At 42.9% G+C, this 11,919-nt stretch overlaps 1 protein-coding gene across 1 annotated transcript in view; it reads right to left on the reverse strand.

Annotated features, from left to right (window-relative positions):
• Positions 1–550: 550 nt before the first annotated feature.
• The window catches only part of LOC105529361 (butyrophilin subfamily 2 member A1-like), a 30,650-nt gene continuing 19,281 nt past the window's right edge, over positions 551–11,919 (reverse strand). The window contains 6 exon segments of the mRNA XM_011966489.1: positions 551–2,145; positions 2,148–2,180; positions 3,748–3,769; positions 3,851–4,034; positions 5,516–5,713; positions 11,622–11,885. Coding sequence (XP_011821879.1) covers positions 1,628–2,145; positions 2,148–2,180; positions 3,748–3,769; positions 3,851–4,034; positions 5,516–5,713; positions 11,622–11,885 — 1,219 coding nt within the window. The 3' untranslated portion in view covers positions 551–1,627.

Consider the following 11,919-nt stretch of genomic DNA (forward strand, 5'->3'; position numbering starts at 1 on the left):
ATAAAGGTTTTATGAAAACACTGCAGTGAAGTAAACTGAAACTGTGGGGAGTACAGCGGGTGTGTGGACTACTCTACTGTCCTGAGCAGACACCACAGTCTAGAAAAAGCCAAGTTGAAGAGTAAGCATTATTAACAAATTAACTGAACAACTAGAACTTGATAAGCACATGCTAAGTAGAGGGGATACCGTGGTGAGCAATAATCGTGATGATAATAAGCAGCAGTTTTCCCTAGCAGGCAGCAGTTGAAAGGAATATTGGTTTAACATCTACCAATGAGCAGGGGTGGACAGACCCCTTTCCTGGAGAAAGAGTCCATAATGGGATTAAAAATATCCCTGTAAGCCGGGCACCCAGTGGCTCACACCTGTAATCCCAGCACTTTGGGAGGCCAAGGCAGGTGGATCACAAAGTCAAGAGATGGAGACCATCCTGGCAAAAATAGTGAACCCTCATCCCTACTAAAAGTACAAAAATTAGCCAGTCATGGTGGCGTGCACCTGTAGTCCCAATCACTCAGGAGGCTGAAAGCAGGAGAAGTGCTTGAACCCGGGGGGCGGAGGTAGCAGCGAGCGGAGATCACACCACTGCACTCCAGCCTGGCAACAGAGCATGACTCTATCTAAAAAAAAAAAAAAAAAAAGACACACACACAAAATCCCTATAGTTCTTCTAGCACCCTTCATCCAAATTTCCTATATCACAGAGAATCTTCAGGGTATTTCCTCTGCCTGGAAACCTTGACTGTAGGAAGGCTGGCTCTGGCTGCGTGACCACTTATCACATTTGTTGGGTGGGCACACCTCTGTTCCCCATGATTTATCAAGTGTGGCCTCTAGTGTCTTTTCAAATCATGTGTCATGTGGGTACGGTGAGGTTATTCTCTCAACCAAGACACTCTGCAGAGCTAATCCAAGGAGTGCTGGGTGTAGGGCTCTGACAATCAGTTGGGAAGGAGTCAACAGGGGTGTCAACTCCACAACCACCCACAATGATCCTTACCCTGGAGCCGTCCTGGGAAAAGAACCTCAGGGCTACAGGTGGGTTCTTCCTATCGGGGAAGAATCAGGGTGGAAAAGAATGGGCAAATGACCAGGGACTGAAGCTGACCATCTCCCAACTGCACAAATTACCGTATGAGTTATGTAAGTTACTTAATGTTGCCCTGCCTCAGCTTCCACACTTGGAAAATGAGACTACCCGACAGGGTGTTGTGAGGATTAAAGGAGTGACATCCACCAAAGCTCATAACACAGCACTCAGAACATTTTAAGTTCTCCATTAATGTTAGTTATTGCTGTTTAGATCCCAGCTCTATTGTTAACTAGTCAATTTTACTTTGTAACGTTAATTCACTTTTCAGCACTCCAGTTTCCTTATCTGTATAAGGGGACAATAAGGTGGTACCAAACTCAAACAACTGGCATATGAATAATTGAATGAGTATCAGTAAAGTGCTTCAGTGCGTGCCTGTAGCTTTATGGTTGTGATTGGTTGCTGTGGAGGGAGAGGCCCTCAGCTCTGAGCTGGGCAGGGAGAAGCAGAGACAAGTTACTTCAGCCTGAGGCTCCCCAGATTCGTTAGCTAAGCCCGGGGTCACTGGTGACTCCAGGGAATGATCAGGCACTAGGTCAGAATTGAGGAACTCTCTACTTCTGGCACTGGGTAAATTGTTAGACCAGTGGGCTCCAAGGTCAAAATTCTGAAAACAGGATATAGAGGCTCAGAGAAGTAGTTGTCCAGGAAAGTATGAATATGCGATCCATTCACAGCATTGTAGAAAGAGATATCTCCAGTCTCATAGTTCAGGAAGACCCCCACTTTCCTAGGGGGCTTATGAAGTTTCAGGTTGTTTCTGGGTTCAGTTAGAGTCTGACACTTATTCCCATCAGTCAGCCCCATAGTCCAGAATCCGTTCTCAGGTGTCATTTTGACCCAACCTTTTCTCTGCACATTCTTACTACACACCCCTATATGCCACTCTTTCCTGTCCCCTACCTCCACTTCCCAGTAAGGTCTCCCTGACATGAAGCTCTCACAGCCGAGAACACAATAATGCCAATCAAATCTCTCAGGGTTGTCCAGTAGATCCTGGGGCTCCTTGGCACGCTGCACACTCCTCTGGTCCTCAGAAACAAGGAGGATGGGTTTAGTGTTTTTGCATCCAGAATCACATCCACTGCAGAGATTTTGAGGAAGTGTCCATGGGGTCAACCATTTTTCCTGGATTTCAGAGCCTCAGCATGCAAGGCCTGGGCCATGCTGAGGAGGCCTAAGTCCAGAGCCTGGAGTCCCTAACCTGCCCTGAATGTGACTCTCTCATCGATGTCAGAAGAGAAAACGCCAGGGATCTTGTGTCCAGAGGGGAAGAGGAGGGTGAAGTGAGGGTTGCATTAGGATCTGGCTAACCCAACACACTGATGCTGCCTCAGGAAGCAGCAAGCATCCTCTTTCTACGTTTTTCTTGTTTCCCTCCCCACATTGACTCTGCCCACTAATGCTTTACAATCAGAGGTTAATTTTCAACCTTCATTCGACCACTCATGAGCTAAATGAGTTCCCCTTTACTGCAGTCTATTTTTCCATACATCTAATTTATTTAACAAAGTGGAGCCTCATCTGAAGCATTTCTTCATCTGAAAAATGGGGATAAACATACAAATCTCTAGTGCTGTATAAAGCAATCATGTTATTTACTCAGCCCATAGCAGGGCATGAAGGAAGCTCCTGATGTTCCCGATAGCTGCAAGGCCGTCTCTGTGCTGGGCTATATGTGGGACCTTATATGCAATAGATTCACTCTCTGCCCTTCAGCTTTCTCCACCCTTTTCTGGGCCCCAGAAATCTGTCCTCTAAGGACAGTGCCACTGGGCTTCCTTGTCCTCTGGTTTGCTGTTGGGTTTGGCCAGTGGGAGGCCCTGATGGGAGATTGGAAGGAGAAAGAAAGGAGAGACACACCATTTAGTTTCCTACTTCCTCCCTGCCAGCAGCAGCTGGTGTGGCTCTAACAAGGCCTGGTGACTCTCTCAGGAAGCCCTCTCTTTGAGCTACTTCTTACTCTGGGTTCCAGTGACTGCCTCCCCTCCCTATTCCTCCCAGGCTAGGGGTGGAGACAGCTCCCCAATGTTGGGAACCATGGGACACTGCACTTTTCCTTGTTGCTTTCCCTTAACCCTCCTTTCCACAAACCCTCTTCAATCACACAGTTTGAACTCGTCGTCTCTTTCTTACTAGGTTTTTGACCAATCCATATTTATTATTCCTTCAGTCTTCACCTCAACTCCCACAAAACATAGATTGCAGTCATCATCGAAAAATGTGGAGGCCAAAGTTCAGAAGCATTTGTGTGGGGACACAGACAGGAGGTAACATGGGAAGCCTGGGAAGGGCAAAGTTCTTTGGGCAGGCATCCCCTCCTCTGTTTGGCATTTCCATCCTCACTCTCCCTGCAGTATCACTCAGTGTGTGTCTCCTTCCCCTCAGCTCCACCCTTTATGTGTCTTCCTTCCCAGGAAGGTCTGAGGAAGTGCAAGAGAGTGATACGCCCTGGTTCCCTGAGCTGTCAGCCGGAAGGGTCTAGGAGATGGGCCCCACCTTTCAGATTGGGATTTAATGTTGCTTGCCCCAAACTGTCCTGGTTATGGGGACATTTCTTCCCCAAATCACAGGAGTTGAGGAAGAAAAAAGGAAAAAGGAATATAGTCCCTCAGGTTGTTGGTCCAGGGAACATACAGTGATTTACTCACCTGGCTTGAAGAGAGCCTTTTTCTATTCTGAAAGAAAGAAGACACAGATAAGGAAAAGGTCAGTATTCTTGTACTTTTCCCCACTGCATTCTCCCCTCACTACCTGTTTTCTCTCCTTTTCTTCAGAGTCTCTTCCAGGGTCCAACTTCCCTCCTCTACAACTCTGATGGATCAGGGGTGGCATCTTCTCAAAAATGGTGGGCTCTGTTCCCTCTGTCATGAAGGGTACAGCCTGCATGGCCAGGCTTTGCAAGGGGGTGTGTAGGGTCAGGAGTCTCTCAGATTCTCTAAAAAGCAGAAATCAACCCCCCACCACACAGAAATTGAGTATTTTGGTTAAATCTGATTCATGCAACTGAGAATATCAATGGGTCACAGCAGAAAAAGGTTGAAGTGTTCATGGCACGTATCCCAGCAAACTCAGAGAGCATCAGGTTCACTCACCATTATAGGCCCAAGGTCTCTCTCCCCTACAATAAGAGAAAGTAGAGATGTCACCTTAACTTGCCACGTTTGAGTTTACCCCATTCCCTTACTTTTACATCCATCTACTCTTTTTTTTTTTTTTTTTGACCACCTGTATCTTCTTCCTCTGCAGGTTCAATTCTCTCTACTGTGTCCTTCTTAATATCAAATCCAGGAACATCAGTCGAATGTTAGTGACATGGCAATCACTTTGAGAGTTCCTTCCTGATGGTGTTCAGCTGATTCGTTAGGAATGTATCTAAACTCTTGTACCTGGGCATAGGTGCCACCATGTCTATATGCATATATACATATGTGTGTGTGTGTGTGTGCGTGCGCGCAAGATCCTTCTACTTCAATCTGTAATTTCCTACCTTACCCTGAAAAGAATTTGGGAAATTCAATGAGCAATTTCAGGGACTAGTTTTTGAAGCCAGTTAGAATAAATTGGTACCAACTGAACAACTGTTCAAACCACTCTTGTTTATCAGACACACTCTCTTTTCTTATTTTTTTGTTCTTTATTATCTTTTATTCTTTTTCTTCTCTGGAGCCTATAGATTATGTAAAATGAAGAGTGAAGTTCCTACCATAGAGAATGAACTTCATCCACCTCTTCCCCCTTCCTTTACAAGTGCGCCCCTGGATATTCTTCAGTGTTTTGCAGGGCTATGGAGTTTTGTGGCCCCTAGTGGAGAGAAATTGAAGGCATTTTTTCTTTGAGACTCGGCAAGAGAGAGAGAAAGAAAGGGAGAAAGAAACACTCCTCCTGGGTGTTACTCCAATGAGTCACACTCTTTGTCTTTTTTCTTTTCTTTCTTTTTTTTTTTTTTTTTTTGGCAATGACTAGGAATTGGCACATTTATTTTCTTTCCTTAGTCAAACTGATCTAAGACCACTTCCTAACCTTGGGGAAAAAGTTAAGTGTGGAAACTATTCAAGCACAGACAGTTATAGATTCAGATTCAGAGAAAATGTCAGAGTGACTTAACGAGACACGTACTGGATAATTCTCCACCCTGCAATGGAAGGAACAGGGAAGATGCATCAAGGCTCTTAAAGCAGGGACAGAAAGACATGCCTGGGTCTCTGGGGGAACGGGAACTTACTGATTTCCTCCAGGAGCTTCACTGGAAAATAAGCAGGGAAAATAAGCAGATAAAATAATGAACTGTTACAGGTGAGGGAGTTCTCTAAAAAATAAACCTTAAAAACAACCCAGCTATGGTGTGGGGATAGGTGTGAGGCCTTTGGGCTTTGGCCTATAAGCTGGAGGTTCAGATAAACTCCCAGGGTCAGCTACCTCTTGTGATTCGTTCTTGCTTTATTGCGCTCCATGCCATTTCTCTCAACTCTTGCGCTCTTTTTCTTTCTGAACAGAGTCTTTTTTCCTCCTGCTGTTGCCACAGGAAGTAACGGGCTGCCCCGAGAAGCAGCAGCAAGATAGGCAGGGTCCCTGCCAGGGCAGCGATCCAGCTCTGGGCGCTCCTGAAGAACAGGCCTGTGAAGGGAAGGGCTATGGGCCATGGGGGCCAGTGCACTCAGCCTCCCCAGACTGCAGCACCCCAAGTGTTGGCTGCTCACCTCAGGTCACAGGCCACAGAATCTATCTCACGGGGTTGAATAATCTTTCTCATTCTAAAATCTCAGAGGACTGTGGGTAAGACTTTGATAAACCCCCACTAGAGGCTGCTACTATTACTTGTCTTGAGATGTCTGCCTCTCATGTGGAAAGTGAGTGACTTGAGCAGATGAGACACAGTTTCTTCTATTTCAACTTTTTGATAGGTAACACATGTACATGGTTCAAAAATATATATATAAAAAGTCATGCAAGTCTCCCATCCACCCAGTCCTTCCTCCCACCCTCCCTTTCTTAGCTTCAAATTAGTATGCTTAATATGATGCTTAGGGTGTCAATGCTGGCTCCTTTAGGTGACTAGCAGTGTGACTCTGGACTAATTATTTAACCACTCTGTTCCTACTGCCCTTCTCTTTGAAATTGGGGTAATGTTAATACCTACCTCCTGAAGTTACAAGGATTAAATTAATAAAGTGCCTGACACCTAGTGAGTGTTATGACATTGCTTGTTAACATAAAAAGTGTAAATAAAAATATATTCTTGTTTTTCCTCTTATTTGCACTGAAGATAGCATTCTATACACACCACTCCGCATTTTGCTCTTTCTGTGCAAAGGTAATCTTGGAGATCCTTCCGTATCAGTATAGAGATAATTTTCTCTTTTTTCTTTCACACTTGAGTGGTATCCATTGCATGAAAGTTCCCCAGCAGTGAACATCTGCATAGTTTCTAACCTTATGCAGTCATAATCAGTGCTATAAAAAATAACTTTTTACCTGGATCATCTCACACAAATGCAAGCTTATCTACCAAATAAATCCCCAGAAGTGGAATTCTGGATCACTAAAGATGTAATTTGGGTAGATAGTGCTATATAGCCCCCAATAAAAGTTATGCTAATGCACACCAAAAATAGTTACTAGTTAGTTGGACAAGTTCTTTAGCAGGAAAGAAGATACTGAAATGCTAGAAACTGAGCCAGTAGAGGATGGGAAGCTTGGGGAGAGAGGAAATGAGGAAAGATTTCTGAACAACAGTGGGGAGTTCCTCTGTAACAAGCAGCTGGAGTCCATAGGCATCCCGTGGTTTCACAGTCCAGTTGGGCCACCACTTAAGTCAATACAGCCCACATTAACACCTTCTGCTATGGAATCTTCCCCTCAAATTCCTCATAAAACATGCAGCAGCATTCTGAAACATCTGAACTAAAACACTCAGCAGACATTTATCTTTGTATTCTTCATGAAATGTGTTTTGTCTTTTTTTTTTTTTTTTTTACTAGTGTTTAAGTCATTTTTTACTTGAATCAGATGGTGTCATTTAATAAGGATTTTATGAGTTCTTGGTTTTTAAATTCCAGACTTTCCTTTTCTACATGTGAGATAGTTTTCATTTTAACTGGCATGTTATATGCACACAGAAACAAAGACTAGAGCAAAATAATGTAACGCAAGGGGAGAAAAGAAATGCACAAAGTAAAGAACATTCTCTCATAGAACAATGATCTGTTTTACAGGAAACAAATCTTGCCTTGAAATTTACACAGTGAGACTGTACATAACTGCATGAAAATAGCTATTTTTTAAAGACATTTTTCATTCATGAGTATTTTCAAATTTTTCACACTGTACACATTTCTTAAAACATGATACCAGCAGCAACTGAAAATGAACGCCAATTTTAGTACACATGCGTTATCTACCTCAAGGTAACAAAAGTATGTGGCAAAACATATACCACCCACAGTGCTTCAAAATATGCATTTCTATTTAACCAGCGTTTGTTGTAGGAAATATTCCTAATAAGACTCATTCACTGTTTATAAATGTTCTGGTATGCATTCTTTATAGTGAAGTGTTAATACATCACATCTTATTTATTTTAGCAAATCAGTATATTTTCTGCATTTAATTTTAAAACTTAACATAGTTTTAAAAATTTATTTGCAAATACACTTTTTCCATTTGGCACTATGGTGTGTTGCCTACCTAGCTGAATCTATAACGTCAGCTTATCCTAAGGCTGTCCATATACTTAATTCATGTAAGTGTTCATTTAAAGTAATGTGCTCACTGTGTACAGGAATTCGTATTTTGGAGGTGCTTGATCTATCTACAAAGAAAAATTAGTTAGGAATTACTTTATTATGAAATGCTCCCAGAAGTCTTGTGTGAGTGTGTTTTTTTTTTTTTTTTTAAACGAATGTTAGACTTGTGTGCATGGAAGTAATTTAGGTACATCATTAATATAGTTTAAAAGTTGTACATGATAAGACACTTTGTTTTTACTGTATGTTTTTACTGAATGATCTATTCCCCATCCCAAGGCCAGCATGAATAAAATTAGGTTAAATGTAAATAATAATAATAATAATAATAATAATAATAATAATTGTATAGGCCTGGCATGGTGGCTCATGCCTGTAATCCCAGCACTTTGGGAGACTGAGGCAGGTGGATCACCTGAGGTCAGGAGTTCAAGACCAGCCTGGCCAACTTGGCAAAACCCGTCTCTATTAAAATACAAAAATTAGCTGGGCGTGGTGGCATGCACCTGTAATCCCAGCTACCCAGGAGGCTGAGACAGGAGAATCGCTGGAACCTGGGAAGCGGAGGCTGCAGTGAGCTGAGAATGCACCACTGCACTCCAGCCTGGGTGACAGAGCAAGACTCCATCTCAAAAAAAACAAAAAACAAAAAACAAAAAAAACCTGTATATTCATACAACGAAATAGATTGTATCCATTGGATAATATTCGTTAGGTTTTGGGGAAATGATGAATAAAAGGAAAAACACATACTCTTCCTAAAAGACACAAAACAAGGTGTAATGTATGGATCTAATGTTGTTAAAATTATAAATAATTGCCCTTCATGAAAAACACGATTCCTAAAGGCTGCATGGAAATCTCTTTTATGACTGAAACATGCATTGTTTGTCTATCCCTCGCCTGTTGCATATGTATACTGGTTCAGACATTTCTATATTTTTAATATTTCTGAAATGAACAGATTTACATATGAATCTATAAGGGACATCTCTTTTTAGAAATTCTTAGAATAGATGCCTTGAGTTGGCCAGAAGAGATTTTAAAGATTTTTTGCCCTTTTCTGACCACAATACATTCTTAAGAACATGCAAGTAGAATATTTCTTGACCAAATCCCAAACTCTGCAGGTCTTTATTCTTTGTACTACTTCTCCACTTTCCGTGTGTCCACAAGTGTGTGTGCACACCCCCTCAGGCACACCCCTCAGACACCTGACACCTTTCTCTGCACAAGTACTCTCCCTGCATGCCCACTCACCACTCTCAGCGATTCAGCCCCTGTCCTCCCAGACATTGTAGCCCAGGCTCTCATCAACTTCTCCCACTTACCTCTTAGCATTCCCATCTGAAAATCACAGCCCACGGAAGAAAGGTGGTTAATAGTTCTCCATTCTTTCTATTATGGTTGAGTCTCCATTTGGAAGAAAGGAAAAAGAAAGCAGAGGCTGTCTGGTCATCGTGAGGAATAATAACAATCTCTCTTTGGAAGAATTAGTTTTTTGATTGGCTCGGAGGTGGTGTTTCTCATCAGTTGCTGGCCAGAAACCCCTGAGGAAGGCTGAAAGTACATTGAATTGTACACGTTGAAGAAAAATTCCTGCCTTACCTCCCTTAGTGTTTGTGTTTATTTCTTTCATCCTTGTGTGTATATGAGTATTTCTATATATTTACTTGTCTTAAATCTTTTATCATAATGGAAATATCAGCAGAACAAAATGAGAAAAGATTTTAATGTGGTGAAGAGAGAAAGATGTCCACTAATTAAAATGCTATTGTGGCCGTTTGCTACATTTGCTTGCATGAATATGGGTACATGCAGGAGGAGGAGATATTACTGCAGAGTCACATAAACATATGAATGGAAAGAAAACCAGACACAATACACTTTTTTTTTTTTTTTTGAAACGGAGTTGCACTCTGTCACCCAGGTTGGAGTGCAGTGGCAGGAACTCGGCTTTATGAGCAGATTTATGAGCAGACATTTATTAAGGAAATTGGCTCATGTGAATATAGAGGCTAAGAAATCACACAACAGCCCGTCTGTAGGCTGGAGACCCTGGGATGCTGGTAGCACGGCTCATTTGAAGTCCGAAAGCCTCAGAACCAGGGAAGCTGGTTGTGTAACTCTCAGTCCAAAGCCAAAGGCCTGAGAACCCAGGGCCTCCTGGTACAAGTCCTGAAGTTCAAAGGCTGGAGAGCCAGGAGTTCTGATGTCCAAGGGCAGAAGAAGAAGAATGTCTCAGCTCCAGAGGAGAGAAGAATTTGCCTTTCCTCTGCCTTTTGGTTCTATTGGGCCCCCAGCCAATTGGACGGGAGAATTTCCCACTGACTCACATGCCAGTCTCTTCTGGAAACACACTCACAGACACACCTGGAAATAATGTTGTACCAGTTGTCTAGGTATTCCATAATCCAGTCAAGTTGATATCTAAAATTAACCAGCACATGGATTAACTTCCAGGATCCACTATTCTAGTTTCCAAATGCGCTCTTGGGATTCCTAGCGCAAACTCTGATATACTCTTAAGGAGTCCCCAGTGTTAACACTATTTTCACAATAATAATAATGAAACATTAACCATTTTTCATCTCATTCTCTCAGTAGGGTGCAGTAAAGTTTTTTTTTGAGCCAATATGACCTATGATAAACCAATAGGTTTAATACAAAGGCAGATATGAGAACACAAACATCTTCTATTAAGCCAGACATTAGATTTGGAAAAAGTTAACCAGGAATAAAAGAACTCCTAGTTCTTTTATTTGGACACAATAGATTGCTTTTTCACAAAACATCCTGTTTATATTAAACTATAATTGATTTATTCATGCTATTTTAACATGAATTAAAAGATAACATTTCAAATTTTGTTTCAATGTCAAATGCCATAACTATTAACAAATATTAACCCAAATAAACAAAAGTTCTTTAAGATCCTCAATAGTTATTAAGTGTCTAAAGACATAATTAGATCAGGAAGTTTGAAGCCACTGGTGTCCCCATTGAACCTGAATGCTGACGTAGACCAGTTGAAGTACTGCCCTGCTCGACCAGGACCTCAAACCTCAACCACACTCAGGGACTAAGTACTGACTCATTGTTTATTGCAGGGACACGTAAGCCAAACCACATCCACATGAGTCCATGTTCTTCATTCATCTTCATCCCAGGTCCAGGCCTGTGGGTGTGTGTTGTGCAAATCCTGGGGTTGGGTGGAAATGAGCCATCATCTCCCAGGTCCCCTTAGCTGTTATGTTGGGGCTTATCCACCCTTACAAGCTTGGTCCCTCCCAGCTGTCTGGTTCCACTTCCTCTATCTCTGACCTGCAGATCTGGTTCCCTCTCCTCTCTGGTGGTCCTGTGGATTCCTCTCTCCTCTCTCATCCTGATGAACCCTGTTGACCTCATTCCATGTCCATATCATCTGGTGCCAACTGGCATACTGGACTCAATGTGGTCACCCTGATGTTAAACAGCAGGTTCGTTGCCCATCAACTTCTCACACTTTCTTCTTGGCTGGGAGCTATGACACAACTAGTTCCCTATGCGTGGATCCCATCCCATAGTTACAACGAAAGCAACTACTAAAGCCACAGCCTAGTGAGGAGGAGAAAACTGGGGCTGAGGGCTGGAGTGGGTGTGAAAGAGGCACCTGGAAGCTGTTCTCTTACGTGACCAGAGGGGAGAAGGGCGTGTCTTCCACCAACAACATTGTGCAGTGGTTGCTAAGATGACGAGGGCTTGTCTACATGGCTGTGAGACCAGGGAATTGATTCTACAGGCTCTGATTGGTCCCCACTCTGTGAAGAATCAGGCCCTCTTCAGGCACTGTGATCCCACTGGCTCCTGTGAGTGCTGGACAGATGAAGATGGGGCTGCCATCAGACCCTATCCTGAAGAAGGGCCTCACAGGCACAGAAAAGGCTGAACGGGGACATGTGTAGATGTGCGATCTGTCCCTCATGTTGTAGAAGGAGATATCTCCAGCTTCATAGTCCAGGAAGACGCCCACACGGCAAAGGGACTCCTTCAAAGGGACAATCCTATCAGGGGAGGACAGGGCCCGGTATTGCCCTT

The sequence above is a fragment of the Mandrillus leucophaeus genome, unplaced genomic scaffold (assembly GCF_000951045.1).
Source record: "Mandrillus leucophaeus isolate KB7577 unplaced genomic scaffold, Mleu.le_1.0 Scaffold760, whole genome shotgun sequence".
NCBI lineage: Eukaryota > Metazoa > Chordata > Mammalia > Primates > Cercopithecidae > Mandrillus > Mandrillus leucophaeus.